The sequence below is a fragment of the Hyperoodon ampullatus genome (assembly GCF_949752795.1).
Source record: "Hyperoodon ampullatus genome assembly, chromosome: 4".
NCBI lineage: Eukaryota > Metazoa > Chordata > Mammalia > Artiodactyla > Ziphiidae > Hyperoodon > Hyperoodon ampullatus.
Window position 1 is genome coordinate 68,909,072 of NC_136917.1, and position 18,520 is coordinate 68,927,591.

General features: G+C 39.4%; 1 protein-coding gene across 1 annotated transcript in view; it reads left to right on the forward strand.

Annotated features, from left to right (window-relative positions):
- FBN2 (fibrillin 2) overlaps positions 1-18,520 on the forward strand; it is a gene marked incomplete at both ends in the record, with an annotated part of 228,924 nt that overhangs the window by 8,358 nt on the left and 202,046 nt on the right. The window contains 2 exons of the mRNA XM_079704022.1: positions 747-842; positions 16,070-16,165. Coding sequence (XP_079560148.1) covers positions 747-842; positions 16,070-16,165 — 192 coding nt within the window. The remainder of the gene's footprint in view (positions 1-746; positions 843-16,069; positions 16,166-18,520) is intronic.

The window sequence follows — 18,520 nt, forward strand, 5'->3', positions numbered from 1 at the left end:
CCAAGAGTTCTGTCTACCCTGGGTGAACTTGTTTACGTATATCTCTTCAGTTACTACCAATGTGTGGAGATAATACACAGCCTCCTTGGTCATGGAAGGGTTGCATTATATCCCAAATGCAACAGGGAATCATTGAAACGGTTTCAATAAGAAAATGAAGCAATGCCATTTATATTATTAAAAGATTACTGTAGCTGCTCTGCAGAGAAAGAATTTGAAGAGGGTAAGAGTAGAAGCTAGGGAACCTATCAGGAGGTTACTGCAACAGTCCAGGTGAGAGATGATACTGAACCACACAGTATCAATGGCGACAGAAAGGAGAAGATGGATTTGAGATATATTTTCCAGTGGAACCTGCAGACCTTGTTAAAACACTTGACGTGAGAGAAAGAGAAGCAGTTGCTTAAGCACTGGGTGATGGCAGTGCCAGGCCTCAGCCACCGCATTCTGAATGGATACATGAGTGCTTCCTGCATCCTAGAACTTACACTTCTAGTCACCTTATATTTCCTTCTTTTAACATTGAAAGTGTAATAGATTTTAAATATATACTAAATAACATATGTTGTAACAGATATGCTCATGTGCATACTTACTACAAATAAATAAAGGTATGCTTGGGTCATAACATTTACTTCCGTAGAATACATTTGTCATTAATTGGGTATTTAGTATAGTTTTATAACTCTCACAGACACTATAATTCTAGTGATCGATAATTTTATGTTTTTTGTTGTTCTTTGCAGTTCAGCAGTGCAGCGTTAGGTGCATGAACGGTGGGACCTGTGCAGATGACCATTGCCAGTGCCAGAAAGGATATATTGGAACTTATTGTGGACAACGTAAGCAACATTGGGATAGACTCGATTTATTAGAAATAATTTGATTGAGTGGGCATTTGATACTGAGTCATAACTTAAGGTCTTGTAAAGGATCTTAAATTCCTTTAAACATTTTTTTTTTTTTTTTTTTGCCTTACGTGGGCCTCTCACTGTTGTGGCCTCTCCCGTTGCGGAGCACAGGCTCCGGACGCGCAGGCCCAGCGGCCATGGCTCACGGGCCCAGCCGCTCCGCGGCATGTGGGATCTTCCCGGACCGGAGCACGAACCCGTGTCCCCTGCATCGGCAGGCGGACTCTCAACCACTGCGCCACCAGGGAAGCCCTAAACATATTTTGATGTAGAAAAGACATACCTTATAGCTGAATACCTAATTTTTTCCAGTTCTTTAAAAATTTTTGTTTTAGAGTATTGATGTTGTTGAATATTACTAGTGCTTTATCAAATTTGACGTATATCACAGGTAAATATTTACTTGATTTTCTTTTACCTAGTTCCATAAAGCATGGATACCTTTCTGAAAAAAATGGTAACGTTCGCTGTGATCTCTCTCTCTTTTTAGGATATCCCAAACTTAACCCTAGCAGAGCCAATCTTATAAATTGTCCTTTTCTCAAATATATTTTATTATTTAATACCACAGTACAGGGCTGTGAAGTGATTTTTTAAAAATCATGTCATTGTGAAAGAGGGAGCTTTAATCCAGCAAAGTTCTTTACTCACTGGAGAATATCCTATTATAATCAAAAACAACCTTTTAGCAAGAATGTAAGGATGATACCTCTTATATTTTGACTTATCACTGGGGAATACTTTAGGTTAGTGTTTCCAAAATTGTGGGACTCTTACAGGAATCCCCATATTTTTAAGTATGGATGAGTAGAAGGACATGATATTAACAAAAGTTGAATCATAAATAGTAAGAAAGTCCCTTTTCACTCCGTTTGCATTTCATCAGGTGCAGAGTCTAGGTTTGCTGCTAATCATCAAGGCCTCCCTAAGAATTGTTCATTAACCATTTTAACATAGCAAGACCACATCTTAGATGTGCAAGAATATCTAGCTTGTTTTAAACTAACCTTATTCTGTTTTTGTTGCAGTCTAAAAAACTTCTAAAATTATTATAAAATATATATATAATATAAAATTTACCATTTTAACTATTAAGTATATGTTCAGTGGCATTAAGTACATTCACATTGTTGTGCAACTGTCGCCAACATCCATCCACAGAACATTTTTTGTGTTGTAAGACTGAAACTCTGTACCCATTAAATGCCATCTCCCCATTTCCCCTCACCCCACCTCCTGGCAAGCACCATTCTACTTTCTGTCTCCATGAATTTGACAGCTCTAGGTGCCACATATAAGCGGAATCATACAGTATTTGTCCTTTTGTGGCTGGCTTCTTTCACTTAGCATAATGCGTTCATGGTTCATTTATGTTGTAGCTTGTGTCAGAATTTTCTTCCTTTTTAAGGCTGAATAATATTCCATTTTGTGTACATATCATATTTTGCTTTTATCTATTTGTCCATTGATGGACACTTGAGATACTTCCACCTTTGGTTACGAATAACACTGTGGTGAACCTGGGTGGATAAACATCCATTCAAGTCCCTGCTTCAGGTCTTGTGGATATATACCCACAACTGGAATTGAGGGATCATATGGTAGTTCTGTTTTACATTTTTGAAGACCTGCCCGTCATACTGTTTTCAATAGTGGCTACACCGTTTTATATTTTACTACAGGTGGGAACCAGCAGTGCACAAGGGTTCCAATTTCTCCACATCCTCACCAACAATTGTTTTTTCTGTTTTCTTGGTGGTAGCAATCTTAATGGATACAAAGTGGTATCTCCTTGTGGCTTTTGATGTTATTTTTGAGGTTGCCTTCAGGTTTGGGTAATTTTAGTTTTCCATTTATAAGTGCTATAAAGTTTTCTTTTAAAATAATTTAAAATAAACATGTGAATTGATTTAAAGAAAAATATTCTCTTAAGGTCAGGAGTCGACAAACATTTTCTGTAAAGGCCAGATAGTAAATATTTTACACTTTGTGATCCGTGTCACTATTCAACTCTGCCATTGTAGTGCAAAAGCAACCATATGCAAATAAAAAAGCTTGGCTGTGTTTCAGCAAAACTTTCTGGACACTGAAATTTGAATTTCATATAATTTCCATGTGTCACAAAAATATTATTCTTCTTTTGATTTTTCAACCATATAAAATTGTAAAAACCCTTCTTAACTCATGGACAGCACAAAAACTGGCAGTGAGCCAGATCTGTCCTGTGGCCCATAGTTTGCAGACCCCTTGTGTAGGTGGTTCTCAGGTATGGGAAAAGCTGTTGAGCTAGCCTGAGATTGAGCCTGGGAAATGGAATCTTAAGGAATCTGAGAGAACACCGTGCACTGAGGCCAGTTTTTTGCAAGAATAGAAGATGCCAATGTAATAACTTTTTTTAGGCTAGGGTTGACCAGGTGAGAGCAGGAAACAGCTGGACAACAGTGGATCAGTGATTGTAACAAAATTTCTTTTTTCGTAAAAGATTTTTTTTCTGTATTTTTTCATACATTCAAGCATTTTCCAAATTTTATACAATGGACTCCAGATTATAACTATTTAAAAAAGTCTACTATGAACACCATATTTATTTATTTATTTATTTATTTTTATTGGAGTACGGTTGCTTTATAATGTTGTGTTAGCCTCCACTGCACACCAAAATGAATCAGCCATACACAGACAGATATCCCCTCCCTTTTGGAATTCCCTCCCATTTAGGTTACCACAGTGCATTAGGTAGAGTTCCCTGTGCTATACAGCATAATTTGTCTATTTTATTTATAACAAAGCAGATTTATACCTTTTTTTACACCTACAAAAACATTAGGAGATCTGATTGTATCCCTATTTAATAGAATTCAATAGCCAGAGAAGAGGCACTGTTAGGCTTCTTGAAACTCAACCTTTTACTCCTTAGGGAGAAAAATCGTAATTCCTTTAGAATTGCAGGGGAAGAGCCTTGTCTCAACTGGTCTTTCAGAGTATTTCGTCAAACCTATCCTAAAACTAGCCACTTTTGCCTGAATTCAGCTGCTGTACCTGTCTGGGATATGTGTGTGTATGTATGTATGTATTTTCCTGAAAGTTCTACAGAAAGAGCTCTTGTAGGTATGTCTCTTCCCTGCTCTTCACACAGAAATGGGAAATGAGGTGACGGAAAGTAGTTTCCCCATCCTGTAGGAGGTGCTTTTATGTTCTTCTGCCCCTGTGGCAAGCCATATTGATGTCACCACACTTTTCAGCAGGGGAAAGCAAAAAAGCACTGGGCCAGAAGACCATCATACATCTGAAAATTTGTTCCCTAGATATCTCATGGGACGGAACTATCCTTGCCTAACCTTTACTCATGGGTAATAGAACATTTGGTTCAAGAAAGTTATATAACTTAAAAAATTCATTAGTCCCAGCAAATAAGAAGGTGATGGTATGATAACTGGTACATGTCAGCTCAAGAAATGGTTTAAGGAGGATGCTTTCTAAGTTGTCTTATATAGAGAGAGTATTACTGGGAGTAAAGAGGAGGGTGTAACAGTGTCAGCTTGTGAACCCAGAAAAGTCCTGGAAATGTTTTTTAAAATGAGGATTATAGGGCTTCCCTGGTGGCGCAGTGGTTGAGAGTCCGCTTGCCGATGCAGGGGACACGGGTTCGTGCCCCGGTCCGGGAAGATCCCACATGCCGTGGAGCGGCTTGGCCCGTGAGCCATGGCTGCTGAGCCTGCGCGTCCGGAGCCTGTGCTCCGCGACGGGAGAGGCCACAACAGAGAGAGGCCCGCGTACCGCAAAAAAAAAAAAAAAAAAAAAAAAAAAATGAGGATTATAAAAACCTTAAAATTGCTTAGCTGTTTTCCCAGAAATGTAGAAAATGTTCTTTAGAAAGTACTCTTTCATTTCCTTCAGCAATGTTTATTGAATAACTATTGTATGCCCCACATTGTGCAAGGTGCTGGGAGTACATCAGTGACGAGCAAGATGATGCCCAACTTCTTAGAGCCTTCTGGTAGGGAAGACAGGTAACAAGTAGGTGAAAAGTGAAATGCCTAATACAAATTTAGGGAATGAGAAGTTCTAGAACAATAAATGAGAGTAAGGGGGAGAGAGTCTGGGTCAGAATAAGCAGTTCTCTGCTATTTTTTAACTGGGGAATCTCTGAGAAGGTGACTTTGAACACAGACCTGAGTCTGTGCTTTTAGGTCTATGGGAAAAGTGTTCTAGAAAGAGGGAAAAGCAAATACGAAGGACCTGTGGTGGGAACATACATTTTTGAAACAAGAGGAAGACTTATGTGGCTGAAGTGAGGGAAAGAAATAATGGCAGGGGATGAGTTCAGAGACAAAGGTGTAGGGCCTCATAAACCAAGGAAAGAAATTTGGACTATCCCCCAAATATTATGGGAACCCATTGGTGCAGTTTGAGCAGTGGAGTGATACAATCCGATTAACATTAAAAAAAAAATCACTCTGGCTGCTGTGTTGAAACTGGATTGTAGAAAAGGCAAGAGAGAAAATGAAGGGGCCAGTTAGGAGGCTAGTGCAGTGGTGCTGGTAAATGATGCTCTAGTAACTGAGGATGTGATAAGTGTTTGGATTAAGCTTGCATTGGAGGTAGAATCTATGGAAGGAAGTGTGTACTGATGGAATGGGTGTGGTGAATGAGACTGAAAGAAAAAGCAAAGATCCATAATGACAACTAGAAGGTTTGGGTTGAGCTCTGGGCTGAATGGTGATGCCATTTCCTGATATTCCAAAGACTGAGTGGGGAGTGGGTTGGACTGGGGTCAGGTGGGGCTAAGAGCATGAGATATCAAGAGTTCTCTTTTGGATTTGATAGTTAAAGAAGTTTGTTAGACTTCCAAGTGAAAAGATCTATGAACTCAGCTCTTAGGAGAGAGCTCAGAAATAGAGATATGACTTTGGGAGCATATAGATTGAATTTTTATATGGTTAATCTTTTAATTGTAGGCCTAGACAAAGATCACTAGGAAGTTGGTGCAGGTAGAGAAGAGAGGTGGGCTGAAGCCAGAGCCTTGATTGCTGCCCAACATTTTGAGGTGGAGAAGAGAAAGGAGAAGCCAGCAAAGAGTGAGAAAGAGTAGACAGTGAGACAGGAGGAAAACTGGGAGAGCAGGGTAACCTGGAAGACAGAGGAAAAAGGTAGCGCCATAGTAGAGATTTATATTATCTCATGTAGAAAAATAGGCTTTTGTTTCTTTCCTCTTTGTAACATTTTAACCTGGTTTAGCATCTTTTTTTTTTACATCTTTATTGGAGTATAATTGCTTAACAATGGTGTGTTAGTTTCTGCTTTATAACCAAATGAATCAGTTATACATATACATATGTTCCCATATCCCCTCCCTCTTGCGTCTCCCTCCCACCCTCCCTATCCCACCCCTCCAGGCGGTCACAAAGCACCAAGCTGATCTCCCTGTGCTATGCGGCTGCTTCCCACTAGCTATCTACCTTACGTTTGGTAGTGTATATATGTCCATGCCTCTCTCTCGCTTTGTCACAGCTTATCCTTCCCCCTCCCCATATCCTCAAGTCCATTCTCTAGTAGGTCTGTGTCTTTATTCCTGTCTTACCCCTAGGTTCTTCATGACATTTTTTCCCTTAAATTCCATATATATGTGTTAGCATACGGTATTTGTCCTTCTCTTTCTGACTTACTTCACTCTGTATGACAGACTCTAGGTCTATCCACCTCATTACAAATAGCTCAATTTCGTTTCTTTTTATGGCTAATATTCCATTGTATATATGTGCCACATCTTCTTTATCCATTCATCCGATGATGGACACTTAGGTTGTTTCCAACTCCGGGCTATTGTAAATAGGGCTGCTATGAACATGTTGGTACATGACTCTTTTTGAATTATGGTTTTCTCACAGTATATGCCCAGTAGTGGGATTGCTGGGTCATATGGTAGCTCTATTTGTAGTTTCTTAAGGAACCACCATACTGTTCTCCATAGTGGCTGTACCAATTCACATTCCCACCAGCAGTGCAAGAGGAACACCCTTTATTCCACACCCTCTCCAGCATTTATTGTTTCTAGATTTTTTGATGATGGCCATTCTGACTGGTGTGAGATGATATCTCATTGTAGTTTTGATTTGCATTTCTCTAATGATTAATGATGTTGAGCATCCTTTCATGTGTTTGTTGGCAGTCTGTATATCTTCTGTGGAGAAATGTCTATTTAGGTCTTCTGCCCATTTTTGGATTGGGTTGTTTGTTTTTTTGTTATTGAGCTGCATGAGCTGCTTATAAATTTTGGAGATTAAGCCTTTGTCAGTTGCTTCATTTGCAAATATTTTCTCCCATTCTGAGGGTTGTCTTTTGGTCTTGTTTATGGTTTCCTTTGCTGCGCAAAAGCTTTGAAGTTTCATTAGGTCCCATGTGTTTATTTTTGTTTTTATTTCCATTTCTCTAGGAGGTGGGTCAAAAAGGATCTTGCTGTGATTGATGTCATAGAGTGTTCTGCCTATGTTTTCCTCTAAGAGTTTGATAGTTTCTGGCCTTACATTTAGGTCTTTAATCCATTTTGAGCTTATTTTTGTGTATGGTGTTAGGGAGTGATCTAATCTCATACTTTTACATGTCCCTGTCCAATTTTCCCAGGACCACTTATTGAAGAGGCTGTCATTTCTCCACTGTACATTCCTGCCTCCTTTATCAAAGATTAGGTGACCATATGTGCGTGGGTTCATCTCTGGGCTTTCTATCCTGTTCCATTGATCTATCTTTCTGTTTTTGTGCCAGTACCATACTGTCTTGATTACTGTAGCTTTGTAGTATAGTCTGAAGTCAGGGAGACTGATTCCTCCAGCTCCGTTTTTCGTTCTCAAGATTGCTTTGGCTATTCGGGGTCTTTTGTGTTTCCATGCAAATTGTGAAATTTTTTGTTCTAGCTCTGTGAAAAATGCCAGTGGTAGTTTGATAGGGATTGCATTGAATCTGTAGATTGCTTTGGGTAGTAGAGTCATTTTCACAATGTTCATTCTTCTAATCCAAGAACATGGTATATCTCTCCATCTATTTGTATCATCTTTAATTTCTTTCATCAACGTCTTATAATTTTCTGCATACAGGTCTTTTGTCCCCTTAGGTAGGTTTATTCCTAGATATTTTATTCTTTTTGTTGCAGTGGTAAATGGGAGTGTTTTCTTGATTTCTCTTTCAGATTTTTCATCATTAGTATATAGGAATGCCAGAGATTTCTGTGCATTAATTTTGTATCCTGCTACTTTACCAAATGCATTGATTAGCTCTAGTAGTTTTCTGGTAGCATCTTTAGGATTCTCTATGTATAGTATCATGTCATCTGCAAACAGTGACAGCTTTACTTCTTCATTTCCAATTTGGATTCCTTTTATTTCCTTTTCTTCTCTGATTGCTGTGGCTAAAACTTCCAAAAACTATGTTGAATAAGAGTGGTGAGAGTGGGCAACGTTGTCTTGTTCCTGATCTTAGTGGAAATGGTTTCAGCTTTTCAACATTGAGGACAATGTTGGCTGTGGGTTTGTCATATATGGCCTTTATCATGTTGAGGAAAGTTCCCTCTATGCCTACTTTTTGCAGGGTTTTTATCATAAATGGGTGTTGAATTTTGTCGAAAGCTTTCTCTGCATCTATTGAGATGATCATATGGTTTTTCTCCTTCAACTTGTTAATATGGTGTATCACACTGATTGATTTGCGTATATTGAAGAATCCTTGCATTCCTGGAATAAACCCCACTTGATCATGGTGTATGATCCTTTTAATGTGCTGTTGGATTCTGTTTGCTAGTATTTTGTTGAGGATTTTTGCATCTATGTTCATCAGTGATATTGGCCTGTAATTTTCTTTCTTTGTGACATCCTTGTCTGGTTTTGGTATCAAGGTGATGGTGGCCTCATAAAATGAGTTTGGGAGTGTTCCTCCCTCTGCTATATTTTAGAAGAGTTTGAGAAGGATAGGTGTCAGCTCTTCTCTAAATGTTTGATAGAATTCGCCTGTGAAGCCATCTGGTCCTGGGCTTTTGTTTGTTGGAAGATATTTTATCACAGTTTCAATTTCAGTGCTTGTGATTGGTCTGTTCATATTTTCTATTTCTTCCTGATTCAGTCTTGGCAGGTTGTGTATTTCTAAGAATTTGTCCATTTCTTCCAGGTTGTCCATTTTACTGGCATAGAGCTGCTTGTAGTAATCTCCCATGATCTTTTGTATTTCTGCAGTGTCTGTTGTTACTTCTCCTTTTTCATTTCTAATTCTATTGATTTGAGTCTTCTCCCTTTATTTCTTGATGAGTCTGCCTAATGGTTTATCAATTTTGTTTATCTTCTCAAAGAACCAGCTTTTAGTTTTATTGATGTTTGCTATCGTTTCCTTCATTTGATTTCATTTATTTCTGATCTGATTTTTATGATTTCTGTCCTTCTGCTAACTTTGGGGTGTTTTTGTTCTTCCTTCTCTAATTGCTTTAGGTGCAAGTTTACGTTGTGTATTCAAGATGTTTCCTGTTTCTTAAGGTGGGATTTTACTGCTATAAACTTCCCTCTTAGAACTGCTTTTGCTGCATCCCATAGGTTTTGGGTCGTCGTGTCTCCATTGTCATTTGTTTCTAGGTACTTTTTTATTTCCTCTTTGATTTCTTCAGTGATCACTTCGTTATTAAGTAGTTTATTGCTTTGCCTCCATGTGTTTGTATTTTTTACAGATCTTTTCCTGTAATTGATATCTAATCTCATAGCATTGTGGTCGGAAAAGATACTTGATACAATTTCAATTTTCTTAAATTTACCAAGGCTTGATTTGTGACCGAAGATATGATCTATCCTGGAGAATGTTCCATGAGCACTTGAGAAAAATGTGTATTCTGTTGTTCTTGGATGGAATGTCCTATAAATATCAATTAAGTTCATCTTGTTTAATGTATCATTTAAAGTTTGTGTTTCCTTATTTATTTTCATTTTGGATGATCTGTCCATTGGTGAAAGTGGGGTGTTAAAGTCCCCTACTATGAATGTGTTACTGTCGATTTCCCCTTTTATGGTTGTTAGTATTTGCCTTATGTATTGAGGTGCTCCTATGTTGGGTGCATAAATATTTACAATTGTTATATGTTCTTCTTGGATTGATCCCTTGATCATTATGTAGTGTCCTTCTTTGTCTCTTCTAATAGTCTTTATTTTAAAGTCTATTTTGTCTGATATGAGAATTGCTACTCCAGCTTTCTTTTGGTTTCCATTTGCATGGAATATCTTTTTCCATCCCCTCACTTTGAGTCTGTATGTGTCTCTAGGTCTGAAGTGGGTCTGTTGTAGACAGCAGATATATGGGTCTTGTTTTTGTATCCATTCAGCCAATCTGTGTCTTTTGGTGGGAGCATTTAGTCCATTTACATTTAAGGTAATTATTGATATGTATGTTGCTATTCCCATTTTCTTAATCGTTTTGGGTTCGTTATTGTAGGTCTTTTCCTTCTGTTGTGTTTCTTGCCTAGATAAGTTCCTTTAGCATTTGTTGTAAAGCTGGTTTGGTGGTGCTGAACTCTCTCAGCTTTTGCTTGTCTGTAAACTTTTTAATTTCTCCATCAAATCTGAATGAGATCCTTCCTGGGTAGAGTAATCTTTGTTGCAGGTTTTTCTCCTTCATCACTTTAAATATGTCCTGCCAGTCCCTTCTGGCTTGCAGAGTTTCTGCTGAAAGGTCAGCTGTTAACCTAATGGGGATTCCCTTGTGTGTTATTTGTTGTTTTTCCCTTGCTGCTTTTAATATGTTTTCTTTGTTTTTAATTTTTGACAGTTTGATTAACATGTGTCTTGGCATATTTCTCCTTGGATTTACCCTGTATGGGACTCTCCCTGCCCCCTGGACTTGATTAAGTATTTCCTTTCCCATATTAGGCAAGTTTTCAACTATAATCTCTTCAAATATTTTCTCAGTCCCTTTCTTTTTCTCTTCTTCTTCTGGAACCCCTATAATTCGAATGTTGGTGCGTTTAATGTTGTCCCATAGGTCTCTGAGACTGTCCTCAGTTCTTTTCATTCTTTTTTCTTTCTTCTGCTCTGCAGTAGTTATTTCCACTATTTTTATCTTCCACGTCACTTATCCGTTCTTCTGCCTCAGTTATTCTGCTATTGATCCCATCTAGAGTATTTTTAATTTCATTTATTGTGTTTCTAATTGTTGCTTGATTTATCTTTAGTTCTTCTAGGTCCTTGTTAACTGTTTCTTGCATTTTGTCTATTCTATTTCCAGGATTTTGGATCATCTTTACTATCATTATCCTGAATTCTTTTTCAGGTAGACTGCCTATTTCCTCTCCATTTGTTAGGTCTGGTGGGTTTTTATCTTGCTCCTTCTCCTGCTGTGTGTTTTTCTGTCTTCTAATTTTGCTTATCTTACTGTTTTTGGGGTCTCCTTTTTTTCAGGCTGCAGGTTCGTAGTTCCCGTTGTTTTTGGTGTCTGTCCCCAGTGGCTAAGTTTGGTTCAGTGGGTTGTGTAGGCTACCTGGTGGAGGGGATTAGTGCCTGTGTTCTGGTGGATGAGGCTGGATCTTGTCTTTCTGGTGGGCAGGTCCACGTTTGGTGGTGTGTTTTGGGGTGTCTGTGGACTTTTTATGATTTTAGGCAGCCTCTCTGCTAATTGGTGGCGTTGTGTTCCTGTCTTGCTAGTTGTTTGGCATAGGGTGTCCAGCACTGTAGCTTGCTGGTCGTTGAGTGAAGCTGGGTGCTGGTGTTGAGATGGAGATCTCTGGGAGATTTTCGCCATTTGATATTATGTGGAGCTGGGAGGTCTCTTGTGGACCAGTGTCGTGAACGTGGCTCTCCCACCTCAGAGGCACAGCACTGACTCCTGGCTCCTCAATTTGGGATGATTTGTTGTCTATTCATGTATTCCACAGATGCAGGGTACATCAAGTTGATTGTGGAGCTTTAATCCGCTGCTTCTGAGGCTGCTGGGAGAGATTTCCCTTTCTCTTTGTTCTCACAGCTCCCGGGTCTCAGCTTTGGATTTGGCCCCCCCTCTGCGTGTAGGTCGCCGGAGGGCGTCTGTTCTTCGCTCAGACAGGACAGGGTTAAAGGAGCAGCCGCTTCGGGGACTCTGGCTCACTCAGGCTGGGGGGCGGGGGGAGGGAAGGGCATGGAGTGCGGGGGCTAGCGTGCGGCGGCAGAGGCCGGCGTGACGTTGCACCTCCCCGAGGCGCGCCGTGCGCTCTCCCGGGGAAGCCGACCCTGGATCCCGCGGGGACGGGCTGCTCAGGCTCTCTGGAAGGGGGGCGTGGACAGTGACCTGCGCTCGCACACAGACCTCTTGGCGGTGGCAGCAGCAGCCCAGCGTCCCACGCCCGTCTCTGGGGTCCGCGCTTTCAGCCGCGGCTCACGCCCGCCTCTGGAACTCCTTTAAGCAGCGCTCTTAATCCCCTCTCCTCGCGCACCAGGAAACAAAGAGGGAAGAAAAAGTCTCTTGCCTCTTCAGCAGGTCCAGACTTTTTCCCGGGCTCCCTCCCGTATAGCTGTGGCGCATTAGCCCCTTCAGGTTGTGTTCACCCCGCCAGCCCCAGTCCTCTCCCTGCGCTCTGACCGAAGCCCGAGCCTCAGCTCCCAGCCCCGCCCGCCCCGGCGGGCGAGCAGACAAGCCTCTCGGGCTGGTGAGTGCTGGTCGGCACCGATTCTCTGTGCGGGAATCTCTCCGCTTTGCCCTACCCAGGTACGTGGGGGAGTTTCTTGCCTTTTGGGAGGTCTGAGGTCTTCTGCCAGCGTTCAATAGGTGTTCTGTAGGAGTTGTTCCATTTGTAGCTGTATTTCTGGTGCATCTGTGGGGAGGAAGGTGATCTCCGCGTCTTACTCTTCCGCCATCTTTAGCGTCTGTTTTTATCCCATACGTTTGTGTAGAAGTGACTACCATAATTTCAGATTTGACTTATGTCCAAGTGTTTGTACCTATGTTGAGTGGTACAGGAGTCCGTCTAGTAATAACAGACACTTGTCATATTACCTAGCACAGAGTAGGTGCTCAGTAAATATTTACTGAATAAAAATATTCAGGCTTTGGCAGTCATGATCAGGGTTCTATATGACAGGCTGACCAGCTTGAAACAGTGTTTGCTTCTCCTTTCTCCCCAGATCATGGCAGGCAGTTAAGAAACCAGCTCATATTTCTTTCCATAGTCTTCTAATTCCTTGCCTTTTGCTTTGTCCCACACTAGGTGTAAGCACTTTTTTTTCTTCCTGGGTGGTCAGCATTCTTTCCGTGGTGGAAATTTAGGCTTATACAAGTTTCTTTCCAACTGCAGTTGAAAGGTAAATTTGTTGCCATTATGTCTTGTTACTTTATAAAATAACTTTTATCCTAATTTATTCAAAAGAAGGAATTTACCTCTTCTTTTTCCTTTTGGTCCACTTTTATATCTACATTGCCTGCTTCTCTTCTTTGGCTATTGCTCTTCAGGGTAAACTTTGGTTGCTGTAGAACAAGTCTTATTTTTCATGCAGATTCTTTGCAGTATAAAAAAGAAGGGGAATTAAGATTGTAGAACACTTTAATGTGTAGCCACTGTGAACTTTGTTTTTTACACCATTTTATTTAATCCTCAAACTCCTCTGGGGTAGGGACTATTAACTCTACTTTATAGGCAGGGAAGCTGAGAATCGGAAGGATGACGTGATTGGGATGTGCTGAGCACAGCAGAACTCCTCATCTGTTCCCTGCATTGTTCCACCTCCCAAAAAGGTGGGAAGAATCCTGCGAGATTTTGACATATTTTGGGAGTTTTTGAGAATCTTCAGTTCATCAAATACTACAGTAAATGAGGGGGAAACAAAGGCAAACTCCTTATGGTCCCTCTCCTGGAAGATCTCTCTCTCAGGTGAGAGTAGGAATAGAAGCAAATGGCTGTATTGGCCGGTCTCATCCTTCTTGTTCAGAGGAACCCTTGGTACTTCCTTAAATTATTGAAGTCACCAAAGATTTTTTGTTTAAATGGGTTATACGTGCTGATATTTACTGTATTAAAAATTAAAATTGATAAATTAAAAAATCTTTTTCATTTGAAGTAACAAAAAGCCATGTTGCATGTTAACATAATTTTTTATGAATAATAACTATGTTTTCCACACCAAAAAAAAAATTCAGTGAGAAGAGAGGCATTGTTAGTCTAACCTGTGTAGGTTAGCCTGGATTTCATGTGTACTGGGCGATCTGTCTCCAGGAGATGCTCCAGGCTCATCCAGCCCTCTTCTCCTCCCTGGCATTTGGAAGCTCTGTCTTGGAAAACCCTGAGAGAAGCCCGCCCTCCGCCTCCCGAGGGATAGATCCTGAGTGACAGTCATGGATGGGTTTTCCCATTCACATTATAAGGGTTAGCATATGCATAATGAGAGAACGTGTCTGGGACAGTGACTTTCATTTACATTTCTTACACCTTGATAGTATTTAAAGAAAATTCCTTTCATATTAATTAATTACATTAGGTGATTACATTAATTACATTAGGTTACCCATTTGCAGTATACCTTTAACAATCAAAATATTCAAATCCTTATGGTTGTTTCTGTGAAATTATACCCTACCGAGAGTTCTCTTGACAGATTTTTGTTCCTTCCACATTCCTGTCCACCTCCATCTTTCTCATGCTTCTCATGACCTTTATTTCGCATCTTTTATCCTGTGTATCTATCCATCTAACTTACTGCCCAACTGTTTTTCCAAGGCAGTGATGAATTGGACTTTCTAGTAAAACTCAGCTTGGGACAAGTGAAGAAGCGGAAAGGTGTGGTTCTTAGGGAGACGTTCCTGTGTAGACATACAAAGAAGTCTGCTTTGGTGCGAAGCCTGATGCAGACAAAGAATTTTAAGACCATTGGCACACTGATGCTTTAAGACGAAGGTGTCTTGTTTCAAAGTTTGCTTTGGTATTGCTACTATGAGCAGAAGAGAAATCATTCTGTGTGCTCTGGATGATGGTAGGTAATCCAGCTGCATGTTCCTGGTAAGGAAATAGCAACCCTCTTGCATCTTTAGATATCACTTTATTTATTGAGCTTCCCATTTCTGATATGGCCCTCACTTGAAGTGCACGTAAATGTGCTCTGCCTTGTCACTGCCCTTTCGTGTCTTAAGTCCTGTTTTGGAGGCACCGGTCATAGAATGTAATCCTCTTCTACTTCTGTGAGGACAGTGTTAATCTGTTCAACAGGTGGGTAGGTTATGACACAGCTTGTAGTATTGGTATTTTCTCTTGCAGGAGATGAGATTCTTGAATTCAGCTGTCCTCATTATGTTTCACAGGAATACTTATTTTTCAAGTAATCTGAAGGGTGATTTTTTTAGGACACTTTCTTGTCTTGGGTCCTGGCTGCTGAGTTGCTCCCCTTGGGAGGTGCAGTGGGGAGAGAGTTCAGATTCCTTTCTGACTCTCTGGCTCCCTCTGGGCCACCTGACTTCGGAATTCTGGTCTCCCTGTCACAAGTCCAGAGGAGGGAAAGTGTGTGCCGCAGGCGTTTGTCATCATTACTTACAGATTTTGAACTGTGGGTTAATTTCATAAGAAAGAACCTTTTGTGTTGACACAGTGAGGTTTTCCCCTTTCTTTCTTTGTATAAGTTGACACATTAGTTACTTCTCTTGGTATTTTACTGCTGAATTGATAGTATTTTCCCCCATTTTTCGTGTTAGGTTTGCCTTTTAATTATTTATTCTACCTTCTTTTTGGGCTTCATTTTCTTTGTTTTTTTCTTTTTTATTGCCATATCCTCTTTATTTTTTCATATTGCATTTTCCTCTGCTTCTTTTTCTCCCTCTCTCTGCTCTCTAAAATCTACAATCATTTTCCTTCATATTTCAGTCACCTTTTACCTATGAAAATAGATTATAGTGTTAATAGAACTGAAATAGTGGATTGAATCATTGTATTCTGACTTTATGGGCATTAGAGCCAGCCAATCCTTGTGATTCTGATTAAAAAAAAAACTTTTACCAAATGCTTGCTTAACAACGTGATTTACATGAATTATGTAGGTTTTGGTCTCAACATACACTGAAATATATTTACTTAAATGCATGATGTGACGTGTTTTAGAGGTAAGATCCATTATTGCTACATTTCTACACTACTACATTGTACTTGGACATTTACTGTACAGTGAGCTTCTTGTTGTGTTTGTGTGCAGCCGTCTGTGAAAATGGATGTCAGAATGGTGGACGTTGTATTGGACCCAACCGCTGTGCTTGTGTTTATGGATTCACTGGTCCACAGTGTGAAAGAGGTAAGAAGAGAAAAGAGAACCTCCCTTCGGAGAAGTTTATCTTGTTGTAAATGTGTAATTTTTTATTACCTGATGAAAAAACTTCTAACGAAATAATATTTTCATTCTTCTTTGATTATGTCTATAACTTGCATGGTCAGATTTTGAGATATAGCTAATAGCAGTTAAAATGTCTCAGTTTTTTTCCACCAGAGTGAACTCAGTTCAGGAGGCCAACTCTGGGACTCCGGCTCTAGAGTAATTCTGAGTGAGTGACTGATGGCAGATCCTAATAACCTGGAGTTAATTCAAATTAGGAGTCACTGTTGGCAGTGCGGCCTCTGTTAAAAAAAAAAATGTAACATGTTCTTGGCTGCAAAACCAACAAAAATCTGAAATAAATTGCCCTAACCAACAAGGAAATATATTACATTGCATACAGAAATTCCAGAGTCACTGGGCTTCAGGTAGGACATGATCAAGGCTTTCATTCTGTTGTTCTACTTCTCTTGGCCTTGCCTTCCTTTGTCAGTTTTGCCCTACCCTCCAGTTCTTTATGGTTGTGAAATGACTGCCAGCAGTAACTAAGGGAACATGCTTTCTTGTTCACATCTAGAGAGAGAAAACCTCTCCTTTAACCATGGGCCAATACTAGCCTTCAGAAATACTCCATATGCTGATTGGATTAAGCTTGAGTTTTTGAACCAGTCCCTGGTAAGAGGAATGGTATTAATATGTTCCATGTAGACTTACCAGGACCTGTCTTTGGAGCAGGAGATGATGAAAGCCTCTCAAAGTCATCTATCTGAAAAGGAGAGTTTGGTATCAACCCAGTAGAAGTTGTGTTGGGCAGGAGGAAAGGGGTAGGAGAATGGCTGCTGGGTAGGCATCCAGCATTGTCCACCTTATCCATGTAAACTGTCGGTCAAGCCAATATGAAACCAATTTACCATAATTTAAATAGCAGTTAAACTCGTGACCTGTAGACTACTGAAAATCCCCAGTGTTGATGCAATAAGTGAACTATTAATAATGTTCTGATAGCAAAAGGGCATATCAAAGAAGGTAAATTTTATAAAATGTGATAACTGTTTAGCACTGAACCATAAAAGTAAAATAAGCTTAAACTAAAATCAATATTACATAATCATTCATAATTACATAATACTCAATTGATTTTCCCAGGGCTTTCATAGCATCTAAAGTTGTATAGTGCTTTCTTTGTTGTGAAACTTTGAGTATATGAAGCTATGTCGTTGAAATGTTACAGATAAGTAGTGGTGATGGTTTATATATGTATAGAGGCTTTGAATTGCAAAGAAACCTTGTGTTTTTAAAATTATATCCATTACACTGACAAAAACTTAATCCTGGTATTCAGGTTGAAGCTTGAGAAGAAGCTGAGAAATTAGAATTATATGGTGAAGTTTGAAAAGTAAGATATATGCAGCCTTTTAACATACACTTGTATGTATATGTACATTAAGATATTTACATTATTCCTAAGGTAATAGAGATTTCTTGGGACCGAAGTACATTCCACAAATGACAGAGTTTATAGTTACACTTAGGACAAATTTAAACGTCTTCACCAGATGCTTTTATTTTGGGAAGAAAAATTAATTGTGAAATGTTAGCATAAAATGATAAGTTGTTGAGAATGGAATAAAACAAGTTTCCGAGATGATAAGTTTATTTAAACACCATAGAATGGAAAATAGTTAAATTTATAATTTCAAACATAGTTATAATTGGTGGAGATGATGTTCATTTTTCTGGAGGTCATGTAAACTTTGTAGCACTTTTATCTTGAGCAGATTTCAAATTCAATTCCTAATTGGCAAAGGAATTGTGTAGTTTCGAGAAAGAGCCTTCCAGGCATTACATCGTTATTCTGCAACAGTTATTCATTCATTGGGTTTGTTAGTCCTTACTAAATTTATGGAAATTCAGTAAAGACTTAACATATATTTTACATGTACAGTAGCATGTTTTCAGAAGAATTACAAAATTTATTAGTTAATGCATTGGCCTGAAGGATTTTTTTTTTAAACATGGGTTTGTTTCTTAAAAATCTTTTTAAGTACTAACCTTCAGATGAAAGTTCTAAAACTTTGTTTCTTCCAAAGAAGAAATTAGCAATTTCCACTCTTAGGTTGCAACTCTGAACTTTAACGCTTTTGAAAGATATTTTCAATTGAATTTTTAATGTGTAATAGCTAATCCCACTGAAAGTGGAGTTCATAATTTTTCTCAAGAAACATTGTCTGCTTAGCTACAAAAGGAATAATTTATTTATGTTGAGGTTAGTGAATAGGCCCATGTGCCCAGTTTACATTTATGGTTCATATTGTCTTTTTCAATGATTGAATTTTC